The 24,560-nt window shown below is 44.1% G+C and overlaps 1 protein-coding gene across 4 annotated transcripts in view; it reads right to left on the bottom strand.

The window, feature by feature from the left end:
* Window positions 1-592: 592 nt before the first annotated feature.
* PRIMA1 (proline rich membrane anchor 1) overlaps window positions 593-24,560 on the bottom strand; it is a 100,444-nt gene continuing 76,476 nt past the window's right edge. For all 4 annotated transcript variants that reach the window (XM_081939468.1, XM_081939466.1, XM_081939469.1 and 1 more), the window contains one exon: window positions 593-2,827. In XM_081939468.1, coding sequence (XP_081795594.1) covers window positions 2,725-2,827 — 103 coding nt within the window. In that variant the 3' untranslated portion in view covers window positions 593-2,724. The remainder of the gene's footprint in view (window positions 2,828-24,560) is intronic.

The following is a 24,560-nucleotide window of genomic DNA, read 5'->3' as shown; positions in this document are numbered from 1 at the left end:
AAAAGGTGCATTGAAGGGTCAACATATACAGATAGTATGGGGCACCTATGCTCGTGGGGCCCATGGGTAAGTGCCCATCAGGCCCATGTGTTAAGTCAGCCCTGAGTAGGCAAACTTTATGCTATGTATATCTTAAATGAGTTAAAGACATAGCTGGGGAGATCCTAAAATCTTGGGGACTGAGCAGATTGAGTTCAGAGAAGGTTGTCCTACACTGGATTACATATGGTTTTATGCAATCGCATTGAGAAATATTTCTGGGGATTGATGTGTAATCTTTTCATAGTTTTCATTGGCTTAAAGCAACTTTCAATTCTATTTATTTATTATTTATCTGATTGATGTGCCGCTCATCTCATCTGTTTCTAGGAGACAACTATGGGAAACACAACTGACCAGAAGGGAATTATTCTAAATCCTATTTGCAGATTACATATATACCTAATGGCACTTTAACTAATATATTTCCTTCTACAGGTGGAGCTAGAGAAGGGTGTGTCTTGACTCCAATTTTTATATGAATGACTTGGCAGCCTCATTGGAAACTGAAGACTTTTCTGCCCAAAGCTAACAAATACATGTGCCTTTTAAAATTATATGTTGATATCACCTATTTTGCTTTGCCAGAAGTGACTATGTCTCCAGTGACTGATGACAGCCTTCTAGCAATATTACAGTAATAACAAATCAACTATAAAGTATTCTAAAACGAAGGTACTAATTTTTTCCTGGTCCAGGAAATCATAATAAAGATATTTTGATCACCATCATATCGAACAGGTATGCTTAGGATTTTTTTCACCAAGTCCTGTTTAAATGAATTTTCCTTATCTATCCTAGAAATGAGATTTATAAGGAATCAATTTTCTAGTGAGACACCCTGGCAACCCTTACTCCTTGGGAACGTGCTTTTTTTTGTACTGTATCCTCTACTGGGATATAAAGAACAAATACAGCCACTACTTTTTAAGATTCCTAGGAATAAGTTGTTTATTTTATGTAACTTAGTGCCTTGCAGATGCAAGCTCAGACATAACTAAAATGGTTGCAAAAGTATTTTATATTGCTACTAAGAGGCAAGTTATTGTTGCTGCAACAGCACTAACTATATTGATTTTAAGTATTATTGTATACTGTTGAGTGGCAAAAGGCTCTAAAATCATTCACTCACTCACTCACTCACTCACTCACCCATCCATCATTTTTCATATTTAACTGGGACAGCATTATACAGTGACTTTGTCTAAGTGAGAGAGTATCAGAATTCAATGCAGAGATGTCCCCCATCCCTCACTTTTAAGAGGTCTTCTGAAAAACTGATTGTAGGTTGGAATACACTGGAATTCTACTTGGAGACAATCCTAGCTGCATTCAGCCAGCATACCAGCTTCTTACAATTTAGGACTGACACAATATCATAATTCTAGACTACAGAACTGCTAGTTTCTTTTAGACTGCTTGAATCTACAGAGAGAATATCACTGAAGCTTGACAGCAAGACAAGAAGCCACATCGTGACACCTCATTTTGTTTTGTTTTGCTGGTACAGCTGTGACAAATGAAGGCATATAAAAGAAAAGACAGAAACCATATTTTAAGTTCCTAAACAAGGTATGGACAAGTAATAGCATCAGTCGTTCTTTTACAAATTAAAGTGACTGTGCCTAACAAGACACTGTGACAATGGAGAGTTGGATTATGCTTTTAAACTGTTTGTGGTACTTTATCACAAAGTGATACAAAACAGAGCAATTTTGGCACTATTGGCAGCCCCTTATGAAAGAGGGGACTGATCTATCACAGCTTTTTCCCTACAACAGATTTTTTTTTTATTTAGCACTCATTTGGAGGAGCAACTCAAGGAATAGGAAAGTCTTCAAGGAGTTGTTTCCATTGCAGCTTCTTGTCCTCCAGAGTAAAACATTTTTAGATCATTCTAGAGATCTTGTCTACAGATTAGTGTGGTGGATATACATGTGCAAAACTGCAAAATAATAATAGATATACCGAAATACAGATTTTTTTTTAAACACTAAGGCCCAAAATGTTTCTGGTCTATGGATTAACAATATTTAAAACACTTTAAAAATGTTATCCTAGGTAACACTTTTCTTTCCACCAGTAAAGCTAATTGTTGTAAGACATTCCAAATGGCACCTATATCTAGTCATCAGATTGTTTAGGAGAGGATACATTCCATGAAATCATGCAGCTGGGCAGGGAGGGATGTTCCCTTTCAGTGAATGGAGATTTTCCACTTTAACAATTTGATCATCATAAAGGGTGGGTCTTAAAATGACTGTAGAGAAACAGAAAAATGCAAAGCTTGAATCTGCAAGCCCAATTATGGTATTTTACCATCGTGAATAGATCACTCTCTTAATTATCAAAGGATCGCTGAAGCATTTTAAAAAAATAAACAGTCCATCAAAGATGAGGAAAGAAGAAGGGGCACTGCAATGTTGCTTTCAAAAGAACAAGCATGCAGTGAGTAGGCCTCTGTGAATCCCTTTTTCAGAGTAGCCCCCGGTATAATCCCACTTTTCGTGACACTCAGCAAGCCAAAGAGGAGTCACCTGCTTTTCTTCTCAGAATATCTGAAGCGTGCGCTATTTCTGAAATGAAGTCCTCGGCCATAGGTCTTCTCTTGATGCTGCATTTCACCCACCTTGCATATTCCATGTGTGCTTTTAATGTTTACTATTCAAGAGGTGGTTTTGGAAATTACACCACTGCATTGTTAGCATCAACTGTCTTGCTGTTTTGACAGGATGTCATTGCATATTCAGCTTGACTTGTTCCATTCTCTTCTGTTCTCATAGGTTTCCTTCGTTAAATCCCAATCAAAAAGGTATTTTAAAAAGAAAAGGAGACAAAAACAAATTCATTAGCTATGCAAAATACTGAAAAACATTCTATACAAATCATTAATTATAAAAGGATTCTTAAAACTAAAAATATTGTATCTCATTCCACCACTGACTTTGTGCAATTCTATAAATTTTCAAATTTAGACTATTTATCTACGCCACGAATTACTGAAGAATTCTGTATTATGACTCTTTAACAATTTTCTGATGATAGGAAAAAAAGGGATGAGCATCCAGATGGTTTCCAGATATTCAATTCTCATCAATGCCAGCAGGACTGCCAATGGCAAACCATTTAGAGAGCAGCAGGTTGCTCCTGAACAAGGAAAATAAGGGGGGAATGCAAGACAATAAACCCTTGATTTAAAAGGCTCTGTTCTGAGTACTTTGGTTACAATGAAGAAAATTTGTCTGCATATTGGATAATTCTATGCACATATACAAATTGCTACTTTATACATGCAAATGCATATAATATGCAAAATGCATATGTATACAATCTAGTGTCATTTTATGCATAAGCAAAATTAATTTACATTTAATAGATATTCTATTTTTACGGCTGGCATTATTCCCTGTAAATCTGTTTAAGAGTTTTTATACCTTAAATCCTTGACCAAGTCTTATTTTATGTCACTTTTTCCACTAGCTACTCGATTCAGAAATATCTAGACATGGAAGCCAAATCATACACAACTACAGTATCCTACTGTACCATAATCAATTGATAGAGAGATTGGGGGGGAGCATATTGAATGATTGAATGAATGAACGAATGAATGAATAAATAAATAAATAAATACTTTTCCAGTGGCTTAAGTATCTATAAATGAAGAACAGTATTGTTTCAAAATCAAGAAACAGATAGGGGGAGGATTCTGTAGAGACCCTTGGATTTCCTCTCTTCTGGAAGATGCAGATGTGGGCATGTGCAATCCTTAAAACAGCCTCTTGCCATGAAGCATGGCGAGGGACACTGTTACATTATTACTGCTAAGTACTGCTAACACTAAACTGCCAATTTAAACAGAGCTTGCTTTTACATGAACACTTAAGTTTGTAATCTTAACCTATTTTTCCTGACATGTATACAATTTAGTTTTGCAAAGATCAATACTAAGCAATTTATGAACTTCACGTTTGCTTTATAAGCTATACAGCCCCAGCGTTCACTGAACTGTTTTTAAATTCTAGATACAAGACTGGAAGAGGAGAGAATCCAGAGACATTATAATGCTGTTTCAGTAAGAACAAAATAGAGAATTTATGATGACTGATTGTACGATGATCAATCAAACCTTTATTATGGTCTCTGGGTCAGAAAACACAACAATATAATACAGAGACTTATAATTATTATAAATTATTATAAAACTTTCAGAAAGTAATACAATTATATAAAATGCACATCTGGCTCTCATGAAACATTATGCTGCTCCTCCCCCCACCCATGGCCACACGATTGCGATCTGAGTCCTTGGCAACCTGTTTGCACTTAAGACCAATTTCCAAGCACCCCACGATAATGTGATCACCATTTCCAAACTTCTCTGCTGGTTTCTCTAGATAGTCAATGGGGTAGCCAGCAGAGAAGGTTGCAAGCTGCTACCACCTGACACGGAGCTGAGATTCTGGCAAGCAGGCAGCTCTTTGACAGTGAAATGAGAGCTGAGATTCAAGAGTAAAGAGGGCTGCCTCCTGAGGAACTCCTCGGGTGGATTGCAGAAATGGAGGTCAGATCCCAAAGATCAGTGCTGTCTTTGTGCAGTCTCTTGAAGGAGTTTCCCTTTGTGCAAAAGGGAGGGGTGGAGGAAGAGAGTTCAGATCCAGAAGATCCCACTCAGTTCATGCAGCCCGCCACAGGGAGTTCTGTTCCATGCATGGAGGGCAGATGAACTTCTCCAGGGGGATGCAGAAACAAAGCCTGAATCCCAAAGATCCAAAATTTGTTTCTGCAGCCTACTGCAGGAGTTCCTAACCATCCATGGAGCTCTTTTGCTCCGTCACTTAATGACTAGAACTGGAGGAACTGGGATTAGGGTTGTTGAGTGAAGTGGGCATGTGGGCATCTTAATGACTACTTCATTCAATGATAGATTCTGGGGTTGCAAGTCAAGCACTACGTGTATTTGAGTATTTAAAAAGTATGCATCTTTTAAAAACAATATTCCAAACTTTTGACCACTGTGTTTTACAGCTTGCTTATAATATAATTTTGGGTACGTTATATATTTAGGAAAACAACCCAAAGTAGATAAAACAACCCAAAGTCCTCATTATTCTATTGCAAATTTTCTTTATAGCCTCCAATATGTATATGTACAAAACTAATTATTTTTTAAAGTCTTTACTCACTCTTCATTACTCCAATTCTGTTCTACTTTTTCCTCCATTCTGCTCCATCTTTTTAAATTGGTATTTGTTTTGCAATTAGTACTGGTGTATGTTAAGTGCTGTTTAAATTCATAATATTCACTCCATGCAAATCCACTCCAAATTCATGCCAGAAGCAGAAGTAACTCATTAAAATGTCTACTATGAAATCATCTACGTGCAGTTGTTTTTCTAATTAGCAAATCACTGATTGAGCTCTTTGTAAAATTGCTTTAAAATGAAAGGAGCAATTTTATGCTAAACAAATGAAACTTTATGATGTTGAGCAAAGAAATGAAATGGGAGTGCAAATTTGTACTCTCATTCCCTTTTCATCTCTCATTTTCCTGCATCCAAAAACCAAGAGAATATTATTTAGAATATGTTCAGTTAAATACATCCTATTCTTATCCATCTGTCTCATTCAGATAGAAAAGCAACTATGAGAGAAAGAGAGAGAAACATGAGCCTACTGGAAAATGTTGCAACTACTTTTATAGGAATAATGCCCAACCTTTTTCGCTCCTTGTTTTTCATGGTCTGTCTTATGTTACAATGAAATCTAACCATTTATCTAGTGTTGTCTGACATTGAAGATGGGTACCAAAAAGGAGGGATGATGTAGTCATTTAAACCTGATAGTAGGAAAGAAGCACTAAGAAATATTGGATGGAAAAGGCTAGAGATGTTTGTTTTCTTCATATGGAGGTGCTCAGGTCCTATTTTAGACATTTCCAGGTAGTCCTCAACATACAACCATTATTGAGTCCAACATTTCTGTTGTTAAGTGAGATATTTGTTAAGTGATTTTTGCCCCATTATATGACCCTTCTTGCCACTGTTACGTGAATTACTGCAGTGTTAAGTTATTAACATGGTTAAGTGAAACATGGCTTCCCCATTCACTTTGCTTGTCAGAAGAAGGTTGAAAATGTGATCACATGATCCCGAGACACTGCAACCATCATAAATATGAGTTAGTTGCCAATCATCTAAATTTTGATCAAGTGACATAGGATGCTTCAATGATCACTAAGGGTGAAAAATGGTCAAAAGTCCCCTTTTTCAGTGCCGTTGTAAATGCCAGAGATGGTTGACACCCTTCAAAGAACAAAATCTTAACAGTAGTTAAGTTTTAAATTAAATTAAATATTAGTGAAATTAATTCAGATGAAGTGGTTGTGTCCCATGTATTTAATATTTTCCCACTTTGTCATTAATTGCAATTATAATTGAATTATACTCACCTATTCTCTTCCTCTGCAACTCAATGCTAATTATGTGTCCCTTCATATCGTTTGGGGTCACCTAATTTTCCACTGAAATTTAATATAAATCTCCCTAAATCCTCTTAATACTTAAAGATTCATTTGCTTTTAACTTAGTTTGTTGGGCTCCAAACTGATAGAATCATTGATAGACTGCAACGTCTAGAAAGGAATTGTTTGATCTGTAACCCAGTGATGGATTCCTGACAGCCAAAACACTTTTGAAGCAGGACAATCTACACTTCCTAAGGTAGTCTTTTAACCTCTGGAATAGCTATTACCAGTAGTGCCCCCCCCTTCTCCGATGCCTAACTGAAATCTACTTTCTGTTTTTTTTATAAGTTTGGCTTATATGTCATTGTATTTCCAAAGATTCTAAGTGGTTACAAATAACAAAAAATTTTAAAAAATGAAGAGCAGAATCTTTCTGCATCTTAAACGTCTTTGTAGAATCTTACTTTCATTAACTCTTTGAAAAAAAAATAGGGGATTTGATGCCAAAAAATGAGACCATCTGGACATGGAGGTTTAGAAGTAGGGATCCATCACTGAGAAGGCTTAAGAATGGGTTCCTTACCTCAGATTTGCAACCTGCAGCCCTCTTTACTACATCTTACCTGACACACCAACTCAAACTAGATAGGGAAGCCACAGAGTTATGCAGGCCCTGAGCCATATAGAACTTTAAAGGAGATAATCAGCAATTTAAAGTGCACCTCAGAGATCAAACAGGATCAGGAGAATTACACTCCCCTGCCCTAGTCTCACCAGAGGTCATCAACAAGCCTTAATGGCATAGGTTCAATCCCACATGCAGGCTTGAATCCTGACCAGAAAAGATCAAGATAAACTATTTCATTTGTGATTCTCTGCAGTTGTCCCTAACAAAGTAAAGCTGGATACCAGTCAATAGTCACCTACAGGTAATGTTTCTTTAGCAACTATAATTGGGTCTGGCAATTTGGTTGTTAAATAAAGTGAATGCTACATTCAACATAAGACTATGGTTATGTTCATACTTTGGCTTTCCATTGTTTTACAGACCTACAAGGTTGTAAATCTGAAAATTGATCATAAAGTTACTTTTTCACCACTGCTGCAACTTGAACAGTTGCTAAACAAGACTGTCACTAAACAAGGACTACCTGTAGTATAATTGGATGACGGCTTCTTGAAGACAGAGGAAACAACACCTTATTGAAGTTGTATACATTTCCCATTATCCACGCACAGCCTTCCCTTACTTTAAGGAAGTCTTTCACCAGCCAGGTAGGATAGATGATCAAGCACAGAGAACTTAGCCAGTATTCAGAATATCCCAGTATTTTGCAATACAAGACCTCTGTAATTTCAGCTGGACCTGACACAGCTAGTCTCTAACCCTGAGGATATCTGAATGATTGCATCCTCCAGATTCTGTCTGAATTCACTGCAATGGCAAATCCATCTTTTGACCTCGCTTTCCATAATAGGGACCAATTCACTTTTAATAATGCTTAGGATGACTATTTGCAGAAGAAGTAAGACCAGAGAAATAAGCGACCTTCCCCATTCTTAGCACCACTTGAATCTGATCGCTTACCGATGTCTGGACATATAAACTTTTCTTTTTATACCAGCTTCACTCTAAACACTTCTTAAGCCATTTTATCTCCTTGAGATTCCAAGGAAATGACTTGGATTAATGGCCAAAGTTAGAATGCTTGGAAACAATCCTGTCAAGTGCTGTAGGTAACTCCTATTCTAGATAATTTGTCTGGAACGGTATAGGGTTTCCTGCCTAGGACGGGGGTTGGACTGGAAGACCTCCAAGGTCCCTTCCAACTCTGTTATTGTATTGTATTGTATTGTATTGTATTGTATTGAATTTTATTATTGTATTTATTGTATTGTATGGTATTGTATTTATTATATTGTATTGTATGGTATTGTATTATTGTATTATTGTATTGTATTGTATTATTGTATTGTATTGAATTTTATTATTGTATTTATTGTATTGTATGGTATTGTATTGTATCATATTATTGTATTATTGTATTATTGTATTATTGTATTATTGTATTGTATTGTATTGTATTGTATTGTATTGTATTGCATTGCATTGCATTGCATTGTTATCAGTGAGATACTCAAGAGAACTCCCTACCAGGCTTCAGTGAACTCCACATTTGGTCTGTGGAAATAGAGTGATTTATTAGGTGCCTGGGGTGGGCTCTCCTCCCTCCAGAAGTTTGCAGTGCCAGTAATTATATTATATCCAGAGTGATGAAACTATACCTTCCTCAGAACATCTTTCAGCTGCTCCATGGCAAAAGCCAAATCTGACATGTGGCTGCCTACATGGATTAGGGCCATGATCTCCTGCAATAAATCCAGGGTTGTCATGATGGCCAAACTCACAAATTACATCGCTTCTTATGTATATGAGAGATTAACTGTACAGAAAGATAAATTTACAGCAGAACTCTTCTGAACTTTCACAGATGATAGCAAGTTAGTCAAGGAGTGTATATTCCAAGAAGAGTAAAAAAGAGGGAGAATTTTAAATAATTTTAAAATGTCAGCAAAATTCTGTCAGACAAGAATGTTCAATAATTCCAAATAATGCCAAATAATAAAGTCCCTCTGAATTCATTAAGAGTATCACTGCCTCTCTTATTTACTCTGAACAGCCCACCATAGCTCACAAATACAGATAGTCCTTCTTTAGTGTCCACAGCTGGGACCGGTAGGTTGGTCTTTAAGCAAAGTGGTTGCTACGTGAAACTGCAACTATTTTATCTTACTTCAGCTTTCCTTTGCTTTATAGACCTGCAAAGGTTATAAAGGCGAGGACTAATTGTAAAGTCATAACTGTTAAACTAAATGTGAACTATCTGCGTATGTTTTCCGTGGATGAAATCTTTTCTTTTTTATGATTTCTTCTTCCAGTTTTTAATTATATCTGCAGAGAAATATATCTTTCAGAAATTTCTGATGATTTCCCCTAAGCATTAAGGATATTGCACTTAGTTTTCATTCATTTGCCAAGTGTCTTTATCACTACTTCAGATCGGCTTTAAACACACAGAGAGCGCTAATGCAGATGACAATATAATGGTACCATGCTATCATATTGATTAATCACAATTACTTTCTTAGCAGCTCTACTTTGGTCTAACCGAAGTTTACATTCTTTTGCAAAATTACCTCATATGCAACACATTTTATTTATGTATTTACTGTATATTTAATACTTGCTAATTGCCCATCCCCCTTGATCCTTAATGAAATAGCCATCAGACCACAAATAAGTGACCCTAGGCCAGCGATGGTGAATCTTTTTTGGCTCATGTGCCATAGTGGGGGAGCGCAGGGGGGTCGTGCGCGGGCGTGCCACATCCATAATACAATGTGTGACCCTCCCCCCATTTTTCCATGCTTTTTTTACCCTCCCCAGGCACCAGAGGCATTATAGGAGCCTGGGGAGGGCGAAAACAGGCCCCACTGCCCCCCCCAGACCCTCGGGAGGCTTCAGGGACCTTCAGGAGGCTTCCGGATTGCTCGTAGGTTGGTTTTTAGTCCTCCGGAGGCTTCAGGGAACCCTCCTGAAGATCCCTGAAGCCTCGGGAGGGCTTAAACCGACCCTCAGAGCAAACTGGAAGTCTGTTCCTGAACTTCCTTTTTGCCCATAGGGCAGGTTTTTTGCACTCTGGAGGCTTCAGGGAAGCTCCTGAAGCCTCCAGAGGGCCTCTGGGAAAGTGGGGAGGCTCTTTTCACCCTCCCCAGGCTTCTATAAAGCTTCTGAAGCCTGGGGAGGTCGAAAAATGGCTTTAAAAAAGGCTGAACTCAGCTGGCCAGCTGATAGGGCAGCGATGGTGAACCTTTTTTGGCTCGTGTGCCACAAGTGGGGGGAGCGCAGGGGGGTCGTGTGCGGGCGGGCCGCACCCATAATGCAATGTGCGACCCCCCAGTGCGCATGCACGCACAACAGGCGCTCCCCCCATCTTTACACTTTTGGTTTGCTCGGAGGGTCGTTTTAAGCGTTCTGAAGGCTTCAGGAATCCCTCCGGACAGTCCCTGAAGCCTCCGGAGGGCCTCCGGGGGGGGCAGGGGGGCTCTTTTTGCCCTCCCCAGGCTCCTATAAAGCCTCTGGAGCCTGGGGAGGGCGAAAAACGGCTTTTAAAAACGGTGAACTCAGCTGGCCAGCGCGCATCAGGGCAGCGCCTCGTGTGCCCTGACAAATTTCTATGCATGCCACCTGTGGCATGCGTGCCATAGGTTCGCCATCACTGTGGTAGGGCAACACCTTGCGTGCCCTGACAAATGGCTCCATGTGCCACCTGTGGCACGCGTGCCATAGGTTCGCGGTCCCGGCCCTAGGCAATTCCTGGCCAGATATAGTTGCAACAGTGGTGGGATTCAGCCAGTTCGCACCTATTCAGGAGGACCGGTTGTTAACTTTCTAAGCAGTTCGGAGAACCGGTTGTTGGAAGAAATCTCATTTTGTGTTTTTCCACTTTACAGGGCTAATCTGTACGGAAGGCAGGAAGGAAACATTCTGATGTTGTTTATAGCCTAATCTTTATTTCTCTGCTAACAGAAACTGCCTCTCTGGTTAACCCTTATTATATTGTAACAGCTAAGGCGAAGCGCCCATCAACGTAAGTGATGTTGAGTTGACCACACCCACCCAGTCACATGACCACTGTGCTCTGCCTACCCAGCTGGTCATTTGGGCAGAGAACCGTTTGTTAAATTATTTGAATCCCACCACTGAGCTGCAACTAGTATGTCAGCCTATGTTAAGAAGACACTCCTAACTTTGAGACCACATGTGTCTGCAGTGTCATTGATAGATTAAGAAACACCTCAAACAGTGAAACAGGGACTACAACTCTCTATAGCAGTGGTTCTCAACCTTCCTAATGCTGCGACCCTTTAATACAGTTCCTCATGGTATGGTGACCCCCAACCATAAAATTATTTTCGTTGCTACTCCATAACTGTAATTTTGCTAGTGTTATGAATCGTAATGTAAATATCTGATATGCAGGATGTATTTTTATTGTTATAAATCGAACATAATTAAAGCATGATGATTAATCACAAAAGCAATATGTAATTATATATTGTGAAATATTTCTTAATAAATCTATATATTAAGAGAAAATATATTTCTCTCTGTTTTTGTCTCTCTGTCTCTCTCTCTGCGTCTGTCCGCCTGTGTGTGTGTGGCTCTTTGTCTCTCTCCCCCTCCCTCCCCCTCTGTCTCTCTCTGCCTCTCTCCTCCCTCCCCCATCTCTGTCACTCTCTCTGTGTGTGTGTCTGTCTGTCTCTCACTCACTTAATCACTCACTCTGTGTGTGTGTGTGTGTGTGCGTGTGTGTCTCTGTGTCTGTCTCTCCCTCCCTCATCTCTGTCACTCTGTGTGTGTGTGCCTGTCTCTGTCTCTGTCTCTCTCTGTCTCTCTCTCTCTCTCTCTCTCTCTCTGTGCCTCTCTCTGTCTGTCTGTCTGTGTGTCTCTCCCCTCCCTTCCCCATCTCTGTCACTCTGTGTGTGTGTGTCTGTCTGTCTCTCTCACTCACACACACAGACACACATACTATGGTCACTTTTAATCACAGGTTAAAAGTACCTGGCAGCGGCGTTTTTCCCTGGGGGAAAGTCTCAGAGGCTATAATTTACGGGGTGTGCACACGCCACACCCCTATGTTTTCAATGGCATAGAGCCATGGCAAGGCTCTGCGCAGCTGGTGATGACTCCGGAGCCCATCCGGGAATACGAGAAATGCGAGGGGGACCCCTCCCCCTGCAGATGGGCTCCAGACCCCACACATCTCGTTTCCAATTGGGGGGATCCATGCAGAGGATTTCTTCCCCCCAATTGGAAACGAGGCTGTGCTGCCTGAAGTGGCGGTGGCAGTGCATTGCTGGGCGATGGGCAGTATGGAGGAGGGTGTGGTGCTGCCGCCCTTGCCTCTGGGGCTCTTCTTGTGGGACATGCTGGCTAGTGCAGCTTCAGGGCACCCCGGCCACCGGCTCTTCCGCACGCGGCTCGGCTCCCAGCACTGCCGGCATCCCGTCTAGTGCCCGTCTTTGGCAACACGGATGGGCTCCGGACCCCACACATCTTTCACAGCCGCCTCATTTCCAATTGGGGGGATCCATGCAGAGGATTTCTTCTCCCCCCAATTGGAAACTAGGTGGCTGTGAAAGACAAGGCAGCGCTTTGTCAGAGTGAGAACACTTTCCTGCCATTACGAAGTCTCCGAGGCTGTAATTGTACAGGGTGTGCACGCGCACCTATGTTTTCTATGGCGTGGAGCCGCAGCAATGCTCTGCGCAGCTGGCAATGACTCCGGAGCCCATCCGCAGGGGGTTTCAAGAAACACGAGGTGGAGTTTAAAGTTTAGAGTTCAGATGGTCTTAGCGACCCCTGTGAAAAGGTCGTTCGACCCCCCAAAGGGGTTGCGACCCACAGGTTGAGAACCGCTGCTCTATAGGATTGACTATGCATCAGTCAACCAGGCAGATGAAACACTCATCAATAGCACTTCTGGTTTATTGTCCTGACAGTTCTGAACTGAATGAATCCAAGATGCTTTGTGATCTGCTGAGATATTTCTTTATAAAATGAAAACCTGAACAACTTCAATGTGACCTATGGTCTCTATTATTGTCAAGGAATTAGACTTATCTTTAACATCTGAGGAAAAGATACACACTGGTCTAATATCTGGGAACAATTATAAAGCATGCTGGATGTTAACTCGCAAAGCATAAATTGAATTTATAGCCTCTCTAAGAACAGCTGTGATATTTCTGTCTTATAGATTTGATAGCTGCTGCACAGCTGGTGCATAGCATAAGGTAGATGAGCCAGTGATAGAATAATTTGCAAGCCAGGTTATATGCCTATATTCTATTGGAAATAATAGATTGTTCAAGGAATCACAGAATCATAGTTCATTTCATTTGTATAGGATTCCGCCACAAAAATCAGGAATTTTGGGTTTAAGGAAGTTTATTGTATGAAATCTATCATTAGTTCATTTGTATGACATATCAATATCCCCCACCTTAAAAAAATTCTAGGGTTTTACATTATAGTTTTCTTACCAGGTATTATACTAGCATAGCATAGCATAGCATAGCATATAGCGCAGCATAAACGGAAACTATTATCTGGAGATATAACCTGCTATTGGTAATTTCTATGTTAAAAGGTCTTTGAAGATATTCAGTAGCCCAGTAAAATATCAGAGTCATGAGGACAGGACTATTTTTTTAGTAGTGTCAACAACGCCTTTCTTTGATTCAATAATCATGTACTTTTTCAATAAATATTTCAATGAACCATTAAGGGGCTTCTTATTCATTTGACAAATGAATTCTGAAGAATGATGATGACATTTTCCCAAATGAAATTGACTGCAATTAAATGATCCTTGATAAGTATGATCTTGATTGTTATTACAATTTTTAGTTGCTGAAATAAAATTCCTTTCCTACCAGATCTACCAGTCACATGCAGGTCTGCAGAAGATGTAAATTCAAGTTATCCTTAGCTCCACAGACTACACAGAGCTGTCCATGTAATTTTCCTAGCAATAATATGTTAGTAGCTACTTCCAGAATATTTGTTTGATTTTTCTAATCCCTTCTACAACCCTAGAATTCCACGGTAAACTTTTATCCAAGTTCTCACTACTTTTGACCCTGCATAATTTAAAAATAAATAAAATCAATTAAATATGAAGAGATGGGTGTCTCCCATGAAATCTTTGCTATTTTTTGGGTATCTTGGGATAGTTATCATCTTTTAAAGCAGTGTTTCTCAAACTTGGCGACTTTAAGTCCTGTGGACTTCAACTCCCAGAATCCCCCAGCCAGCATAGCTGGCTGGGGAATTCTGGGAGTTGAAGTCCACAGGACTTAAAGTCGCCAAGTTTGAGAAACACTGTTTTAAAGTTACAAAACAAGGTTAAAGAAATAGAATCCATGTAGCATCCATACATATTCGCACTACTAAAATGAAACTGCATTAAACAAGAACATATTTGGTCTTAATGCTGGATAAAATAGCATGGTTTAGAATATGATGAATTCACAGTTCGCTGTTTTATATTTAACAATCACTCTGTCCCAGTTGGTTTGGAGAATGCTTTCTGCCACAAGAATATGCCACTCTTAACCTACATCAATGAAGGCCTTTCTCTTTTTTTTTTTTTTTTTTGCTTTTAGGCACAGTTGGGAGTCCAACCTAGCAAAAGGCTACCCAGGGATAGCAAAGCTGTGCAATGTCTTTGTTTTTGAAGCCTTTAGGGAACGTTTCCTTTAGTAGGCTTTCGGGTTTTTTTGCAACTTCACCTTATTCCACTACAAAGCACTTACTGCTTCCAAAGAAACACGTAGGTCTCTGCCATAGAAACTGTCTTCCAAATGGACTGGAAAAGGCTCCAACTCCAAATCTCCTTTTCTTCAATATGTGCAGTGCATCACCAGTATTGTCCCAAATTTACATCCGTTTTAAGGAAACACACAGACATACTCTAAAATACATGTACATGGCTTTAAAAAAAAAGCTACCCAAGAATGGGAAAATTCTGATCCTACCAATGTGAGTAATAAGGTTTGTTTATTTTGGAGACCTCTTCCTGCCTCCAAAACATTAAATTTAGTTTTGGTCACCAAAATGTTGCCTTTCCCTGATCTAGAGGAGCCCTGGAGTTATACTTTTTAAATGTGTACCTCTGAAGCAAAAGGAGCACTATCTCTCATAGAGTTTATAAGAAGCAGCCTTTATAAGATGCTAATACGTTACTACATTCTTTCTTGTGTCTGAAAACAAGCCAAACACTCCAGAGTTTTTATTTTCCAGTCTATATGTCTCCACGAGAATAAAAAGGCACTACAAGTTGAACTATCACAATCTGTACAGATATCAGATAAAGATTTGACAGCCTCTTGAGGTCTAAAATAGAATGATGAGTTTCACTATGGAGCAGGGCCAGTCTTCTCATTGTATAGTAGTGCCTTCCAGAACTGTTGGATTATAACACCCATCATTTTTAGCTAGATTCAAGAGCAAAAATACGTGAAATTAGGCTGATAACGGTATAATTTTGCTCAGATGTCTGTGCTCATAGAAAGCTTGCCTTTCTTCATTTGTAATTTTTTTAAAAAAATGTTTAATAAGATTATAACTAGACTGTCAAAAAAGAAAGTAAAGAATCTTCACAATTTTAGAGAGCTATTTTCTGCCTGGCATGTGTAATTCTTTATCATATAATTTGTGTGCTGTTCTTTTTTAGACATAATTGTTTCTATTCTCAAGCATTAACACTGATTGACTTTAATTTAATGGGTGAAAACAAGAGGGTTGATTCTGAATTTCAGTAATTCTAATGTTCTGCAATGAGAAACTGATTAATAGATTGCCAGGTCACAACTGAGATTCTCTCTGGGCTTTGCAATAATTGATTATGCAGAAGATACCACATTTATAATGAATATTACCCATTATTGAGCTTTCTGCTGTGTGGCATACTTGGAATTCTGCTTGTAGAAAGGAATAAAAAGCAAAGAAAACTGTATGGACCTCTCCATGTAATTGTCTTGGCAGAAATACCAAAGTGGTTTGTGTTAGATACTTACTCTAACTACAGTGGTTTCCACCAAGGTCCTCTGTTCCAGCGGGAACAGAGGTTTAATCCTATTGGTCGAAGGGTCTGACAGCTCCCTATAAAAGGGCTGCTGTCAGACTCAACCTTCGCTGGATTGTTCTCACTTGTTGTACTTAATAAAGAGCTGTTGTTACTGTTAAGCCTGTGTGTGCCTATCCATTACCCAATCTAACACTGGCGATGAAGGTGGGATTGGAAGACAACTAGGCGAACCGAAGGAACGTAGCAATCCAGCAAGTACATCCAGCCCGGAGCTCAGCACGGCTTCGAGCAGCCATTTTTGAGCAGCAAACTCAAAACGCTCTCTGAACACAAAATGGCAATGCACTCCCCACCGACCCCATATGACCCAGTCACCAAGCACTGGGACTCGTACATGCTATGGTTTGACTGCTTCCTTGAGGCAAACGACCTCATGGACCTTTCTGAAGGCCGCAAGAACATGTTCCTCGGGTGCTGTGGCTGGAAAGTGTTCGAGACGGCGAAAGACCGCTCTGAGCTGACACTGCTACAATCAGTTGCCTGGTCCGTGCTTCAGCAGATGCTAAGGACCCACTATGCACCCAATCTGTCCAAGCACATTCATCAGCATGAATTTAACATCAGAAACCAGAAGGAGGGCGAGTCAATTAACGAGTATGTTGCGGCGCTCCGCAAGGCCTGCGAATTCCAAGACCTGGACGAGCTGGTTCTGGACTGCATAATTTGCGGCGTACAGGACATTAACATACAGAGGAGGTTACTCGCTAAATCTAACCTCACTCTACAGATCTCCTTGGACAAAGTCAGGGCATCGGAATAAGCCGTCAAATCGACTGAGACTCTGCAGCGGCAAAGCGCTCCACAAGACACACGAAAGAGTACATCGCGAGGCTGCAGAGCCCGAGAGCTCAGAAGGCGAAGACAATGACAGCTGCCGCATATGCAGTAGCCGTGCCCAGCCGGCACGCAAATTCAAACCGTGTCTCCCGACTTGCGCTAGCTGCAGAGGAGACCATGCCAGATCGGCCTGCCGTTTCTGTGATGAAACCTGCCAGTGCTGCGAGCAAAAGGGGCACATCGGCAAGGTGTGCCGGAACGAATTCCCTGCCACTGCCTGGCAGCCTAGAAGCACACTAAACCGCCAACAGAGGCCCAGCCAAGGGCCTGGCAGAAGCCACCACAGCACTCAGAGGGCGAAAATAGAGTCACCCACCACATGTCAATCGGCCAAATCCGCACCAGGTGGCCAAAAAAGCTGAAGGTCACAGTCCTCATCGAGGACTCTCCATGTAAGATGGAAATCAACACCAGGTCATCACTGACCATCATATTGTGGTCTACCCTGAAGCAGGCTATCCCTAGCCTAAAGAAGCAGCATTTTCGCACCCCTGATACACGATTACCAGGGAAACCGGGTCCCTATCGTGGGCCAAGGCACCTTCCAGGTGAAGTTCAAGCAGTTTAGCAAGAAACTCCTAGTGACAGTGGTCAGCAGCAACCTGCAGAGCCTTCTAGGGCTAGATTGATTCCAAGCCCTGGTGCTAGAGGTGACCGGTATCAATGCCTTGAAAGATGATGGCACTGAAGCCATCTTTAAGGAGTTCGAGGACATCTTTGGCATCGGTCTGGGTAAGTATGCGGGGACTCCAATTTCCTTTAGTTTGGACCCCAACATAGCCCCAATAAGGCTAAAACCCAGGAGAGTACCTTTTGCTCTCTACCCCAAAATTGACAGGGAAATTGACAAGCTCGTAGGCCAGGGAATTCTAGAGCCGGTCAATCACGCACGCTGGGAGACCCCTATAGTGACACCTGTCAAATCTGACCGGTCTGTCCGCATCTGTGCGGACTACAAGTACACAGTAAATAAAGCGTTACAACAAAGCGCCTACCCTGTACCCATTGTACAGCACCTCCTTCATTCATTAGGCCACATAATTTTTTTTGCTAAATTGGACATGGCGTAGGCATACCAACAATTGCCTGTAGATGGCACTACGGTGGAGGTCCAAACCATTGTGACGCACAGGGGTGCATTCAAATGTCACCGCCTGCAATTCAGCGCAACACCCTGGACTGTTCCAAAGCATCATGGAACAGCTTTTGCAGGGGATTCCAGGAGTCGTCCCCTATTTCGATGACATCTTGGTATCGGCTGCAAACGAGGTGCAACTTTTAAAACGTTTACGAACAGTTTTGGCTCAAATTAGAGACAAAGGCCTCCGTCTCAAAAAGGAGAAATGCCAAATTAACGTGCCAAAGCTTGAATTCTTAGGGTACCAAATCGATGGCTCTGGGATTCACCCGACCACACAAAAAATCAAAGCAATTCAGGACGCCCCCATACCTCGCAATCAAACCGAGCTGCAGGCGTTCCTCGGGCTCCTTAATTTTTACAGCTTCTTTCTTAAACAGAAAGCCACAGTTGCTGGGCCCTTACACTGTCTCCTGGCTAAGAACACGAAGTGGTTCTGGGGCAAAGCCAAGACAGCCACATTTGCCACGGTAAAACGACTCCTGTCAGCAGATTCCTTCCTGGTTCAGTACAGCCGGACCCTGCCATTGGTGCTGACCTGAGACGCTTCCCTGTTCAGCGTCGGCACCGTCCTCAGCCACCACATGCCCAATGGAACCGAAGCCCCTATTGCATTTTACTCCAGGACCTTGTCCACAGCAGAGCGGAACTACATCCAGCTGGACCTTTGGCTGCAGTGGCCGGAGTAAAGAGGTTCCATGAGTATTTATATGGCCAGGACTTCGAACTGGTTACGGACCACAAGCCATTGTTGGGCTTACTGGCTGAGACCCCAGTGTCATTATCACCCCGCATGACCAGATGGATCATCTTCCAAGCTGCCTATTCCTACCATCTCATCCACCGACCAGGCTCCACCTTGGGGCATGCTGATGCTCTCAGCCGCTGTCCGCTGCCTGAACTTCTCGCTGACCCTAGCCTCGAGACGCCGTTACTCCTCATTGACTGCCTGGAGACTGGGCCTGCCTCATCCAGTGACGTTGCCCGTCACTCTGCAAAGGACTCCACCATCAAGCAAATGTTGAACTGGGTGTGGAAGGAGAGGCCCAAGGGACCTGTTGGGGCTGATTTCAAAATGTATTTTGCCAAACACGATGAGTTATCGGTTGTAAATGGCTGTCTAGTTTGGGGGGACCAGGTTGTTGTTCCACCCAAACCGCACATTGCAGTATTAGAGGCTTTACACGTAGGGCATCCTGGAATTGTCAGGATGAAGTCTTTGGCTAGGAGTTACGTGTAGTGGCTTAACATGGACAGGAAGATCGAAGAAGGGGTGGCTACCTGAACACCATGCCAGGAGTCCAGACCAACTCCCCCAGAGGCACCTGCCAAGGAGTGGGAGTGACCTCAAGCACCATGGTCTAGAGTGCACATTGACTTTGCTGGCCCAGTTCATGGCCAGACATTTTTCGTAGTTGTGGATGCCTACTCGAAATGGTTAGAGGTAGTCCTGATGACTTCCACTATGGCAGAAGCAGTCATTAAGGTGCTACGGAGACTTTTCTCCACACACGGCCTGCCTGATGTCTTGGTCTCTGACAAGGGGCCCCAGTTCACGGCCAATTTGAGACCTTCCTAGCAGCTCAGGGAATCAGGCATGCCCTGGTCGCGCCATTCCATCCAGCCTCCAATGGTCAGGTGGAGAGAATGGTGAGATCTGCAAAAGAGGCCCTCTCAAGGATGGGCCCGAGAGATTGGAAAACACGGGTTGACCACTATTTGCTAATTCAGCACATCACACCCAGAGCCACTATGGGGAGAAGCCCCTTTGAGCTTCTCATGGGTCCCTGGCTAAGGTCCCACTTAGACCGGCTACACCCCAATTATTCTGCCTCATCGCCCCCAGACTCCACAAGCAAAATTCAGACATTTAGCATAGGGGATTCGGTATATGCCCACAACTATGCCGGGGTAACTCTGTGGATTCCTGCCACAGTGATAGGCATCACCGGCCCTCGCTCTTACCTCTTAGAGCTCTAGGATGGTAGGAATTGGAGAAAGCATATTGACCAACTCCGTGGCCGCCTCTCCAACTCCACTCTTAGACAACCAGAGGTAACTCCTGCACGAGTTAGCCAAAGCCCTACCCAAATGGAGCAAACACTCACTCCTTCCACAGCCAGCTCAAGACCGAGGGTACCGAGAAACTTATCTGGTTTTGTTGCAAGCCCACAGCAAGCTCCGAGCGAACCGGAGCAAACAGGTCCGTCCGACCTGTCCTGCGCAGGTCAGGCAGAGCTACCCAAAAGCCCGCATACCTGCGTGACTACGTAACTAGTAGAATTGTTCCATCCAAGAGGGGAGGGGTGTTAGATACTTGCTCTAACTATAGTGGTTTCCACCAAGGTCCTCTGTTCCGGTGGGAACAGAGGTTTAATCCTATTGGTCGAAGGGTCTGACAGTCCCTATAAAAAGGCTGCTGTCAGACTCAACATTCGCTGGATTGTTCTCACTTATTGTACTTAATAAAGAGCTGTTGTTACCGTTAAGCCTGTGTGTGCCTATCCATTACCCAATCTAACAGTTTGCCATTGCTTTCTAGCCTACAGCCGTGGAATTCCAAGTATCAACCAAGCTATGTTGCAGCGTTTCAAGAACAGCTAAGGTTGGCAGCAGAAGATAGGTGAAGGGCAAGGCTAAGGAAAGGATGAGGGGGAAAATGTTTATTTATTTATTTGACTTATCAGTCGCCCCCTCTCCGCAAAGGGACTCGGGGCGACGTACAATCAAAACAGATATACAGATGTGGCATGGAGGAGGTGACATCAATGCTTAACAGGTAAGATTCAAATAAAAAGCCACAGAATAAATAACAATAGATTAAAACAGTTAAAATAATTTAAAACCCCAAAATTTACATTTACCGTAATTAAAATTGCCAGGGAGGTCAGAAAGTTCTAGTCAAGCCAGGCCGGCTAGTTGGAACAGGTGGGTCTTGAGTTTCGTGCGGAAGGAGCGGAGATCGGTCGTTATCCTGATGTCTGGGCGGAGGTCATTCCAGAGGGCTGGGCCCATCACAGAGAAGGCCCTACTCCTGGGCGCCGCCCTCTGACACTGCCTGGTGGACGGCACCCGGAGGAGTCCCTCTCTGTGAGAGCGAATTGGTCGCAGGGATGTATGGGGCAGAATGCGATCCCGCAAATAGCTAGGTCCTGTGCCATGGAGCGCTTTAAATATGGTAACTAACACCTTGAAACGCACCCGGTAGACCACAGGGAGCCAGTGCAGCTTGCGGAGGAGAGGTGTTATATGGGAGAACCTCGTTCTCCCCATGATTGCCCACGCGGCCGCATTCTGGACCAATTGCAGTCTCCGGGTGCATCTCAAGGGGAGCCCCATGTAGAGAGCATTACAGTAGTCCAGGCGGGACGTCACCAGCGCATGAGTGACTGTGTGGAGGGCATCCCGGTCCAATAGGGGGCGCAATTGGCGCACCAGGCGAACCTGGTGGAACGCCCCCCTCGCCACGGCTGCCACATGGTCTTCCATAGACAGCCGGGCGTCTAGGAGGATGCCCAAATTGCGCGCCCGCTCCACGGGGGCCAGTTGCTCGCCCCCGATGGCCAGCAATGGAATACACTGGTTGAACCGGGGGGCCGGTAGCCACAGCCACTCCGTCTTGGAGGGGTTGAGTCTGAGTCTGAGTCTGTTGTCTCCCATCCAGACCCATACGGCTTCCAAACACTGGGACATCACTTCGACGGCCTCGTTGGGGTGGTTTGGGGTGGAAATGTACAGCTGTGTATCATCAGCATACAGATAGTATCCCACCCCAAAACCACGGATGATCTTGCCCAGCAGCTTCATATATGTGTTGAACAGGAGAGGCGAGAGGACCGACCCCTGTGGCACCCCACAAGTAAGCAGCCTCAGGGTCGACCTCTGCTCCCCTGCCAACACACATTGCATCCGGTCGGAGAGGTAGGAGCAGAACCACCGCAACACGGTGCCTCCTACCCCCAACCCAGATAGGTTCCAGACGGAGCTTGGGCCACCTCCTGTGGATTTGACCCGCCCCCGAGTGGAGGACCTGGTAGAAGCATGGAATAGTGCGACTACCGGGGCCCTGGACCGGGTGGCGCCTTTGCGGCCTCTCCTGCGGCGACAAACCACCCTGGCTCCCTGGTTTACCGAGGAGCTAAGGGTGATGAAACGCCAAAGGAGACGCCTAGAGAGTCGTTGGAGATCCTCTCGTTCCGAATCTGACCGAGCACAGGCACGAGCCTATTTGAGGACGTACCTTGTGGCATTAAGAGCGGCCAAACGTCAACATTGCGCCGCCCTTATTGCGTCTGCAGATAACCGCCCTGCCGCCTTGTTTCGGGTGACTCGCTCCCTCTTGTTTGAGAGGCCGCGGGAAGCCCCTTTACAGGGTAGAGCAGAGGAGTTTGGGAAATATCTACATGACAAAGTCGCTCAAATCCGGATGGGATGGGCCCCCTTCAGTGGTTCAGTAGAGACGCCCGTGGCGAGTCTTGAGGGTCCGCTTTGGGAGGAGTTTGATTCGGTTGCCATCGAGGATTTGGACAGGTTGCGTGGACGTCTGCGACCCACCACATGTTTATTGGACCCGTGTCCCTCCTGGCTTGTACTGGCATCCTGGGAGGTTACACGTGACTGGCTCCTGGTCCTAGTGAACACTTCGTTGGGTGAGGGGTCTCTACCAGCCGCCTTGAAAGAGGCGGTGGTGAGACCCCTGCTCAAGAAGCCTTCCCTGGACCCGACGGACCTAGTCAATTACCGTCCAGTCTCCAACCTTCCTTTTCTAGCGAAGGTTGTAGAGAGTGTGGTGGTACAGCAGTTCCCACGCCACCTGGAGGAAAATGATTATCTAGACCCACGCCAGTCCGGCTTCCGACCCGGGCACAGCACGGAGACGGCCTTGGTCGCATTGGTGGATGATCTCTGGCGGGCCAGAGATAGGGGTTGTTCCTCTATCCTGGTCCTATTAGACCTCTCGGCGGCTTTCGATACCATCGACCATGGTATCCTGTTGCACCGGCTGGAGGGGCTGGGAGTCAGGGGCACCGTTTTACGGTGGTTTGGCTCCTACCTCACTGACCGGACGCAACGTGTGTTGGCAGGGGAGCAGAGATCGACCCGGAGGCCTCTCACATGTGGAGTGCCACAGGGTTCGGTACTCTCGCCTCTCCTGTTCAACACATACATGAAACCGCTGGGCGAGATCATCCGTGGCTTTGGGGTGGGATATCATCTGTATGCTGATGACACTCAGCTATACATCTCCACCCCGAACCACCCCAATGAGGCCATCGAAGTGATGTCCCGGTGTTTGGAGGCTGTACGGATCTGGATGGATGGCAACCGACTGAAACTCAACCCTTCCAAGACGGAGTGGCTGTGGCTTCCGGCGCCCCGGTTCAACCAGATGCTTCCATCTCTGGCCATTGGGGGCGTGCAATTAGCCCCTATGGAACAGGTGCGCAATTTGGGCGTCCTCCTGGATGCCCGGCTGTCCATGGATGACCATGTAACAGCCGTGGCAAGGGGGGCGTTCCATCAGGTTCGCCTGATGCGCCAATTGCGCCCCTTATTGGACCGGGATGCCCTACGCACAGTCACCCATGCGCTGGTGACGTCTCGCCTGGACTACTGCAATGCTCTCTACATGGGGCTTCCTTTGAGATGCACTCGGAGACTACAGTTGGTCCAGAACGCGGCCGCGCGGGTGATCATGGGGAGGACTAGATTCTCCCCTGTAACACCTCTCCTGCGCGAGCTGCACTGGCTTCCTGTGGTCTACCGAGTGCGTTTCAAGGTCTTGATTATGATCTTTAAAGCGCTTCATGGCACAGGGCCTAGTTACATGCAGGATCGCATCCTGCCCCACACATCCCTACGACCAATCCGCTCTCACAGAGAGGGACTTCTCCGGGTGCCGTCCGCCAAACAGTGCCGGGGGGCGACACCCAGGAGCAGAGCCTTCTCTGTGATGGGCCCAGCCCTGTGGAATGACCTCCCCCGTGACATCAGGATTACTTCCGATCTCCGCTCCTTCCGTGTACAACTGAAGACCCACCTCTTTCAACTATCTGGCCTGGCTCAACCGTAATTTTTTCGTACCCCTCCTGACTGTCTGTTTTTAACATTTTGAATTTGGATTGTATATGGGGTTTTATAATTAGGGTATTTTAATGGTTTTTAATTGTCTATGTATTGTATCTGTTAACCTCCTCCGTACATGTGTGTCTTTGTATTTATGTATGTCATGGGTTTATGTAAATGTTATATGTTTTTTACTCCATTGTACGCCGCCCCGAGTCCTATTCGGAAAGGGAGCGGCTAATAAATTTAAATTGATTGATTGATTGAACCCCTCCAGCCGGCGCAGTAGGATACC

This window comes from Natrix helvetica, assembly GCF_964273705.1.
Source record: "Natrix helvetica genome assembly, chromosome: 1".
Lineage (NCBI taxonomy): Eukaryota > Metazoa > Chordata > Lepidosauria > Squamata > Natricidae > Natrix > Natrix helvetica.
Note: the sequence above shows the minus strand (reverse complement) of the source record. Positions and strands in the feature narration are given on the sequence as shown.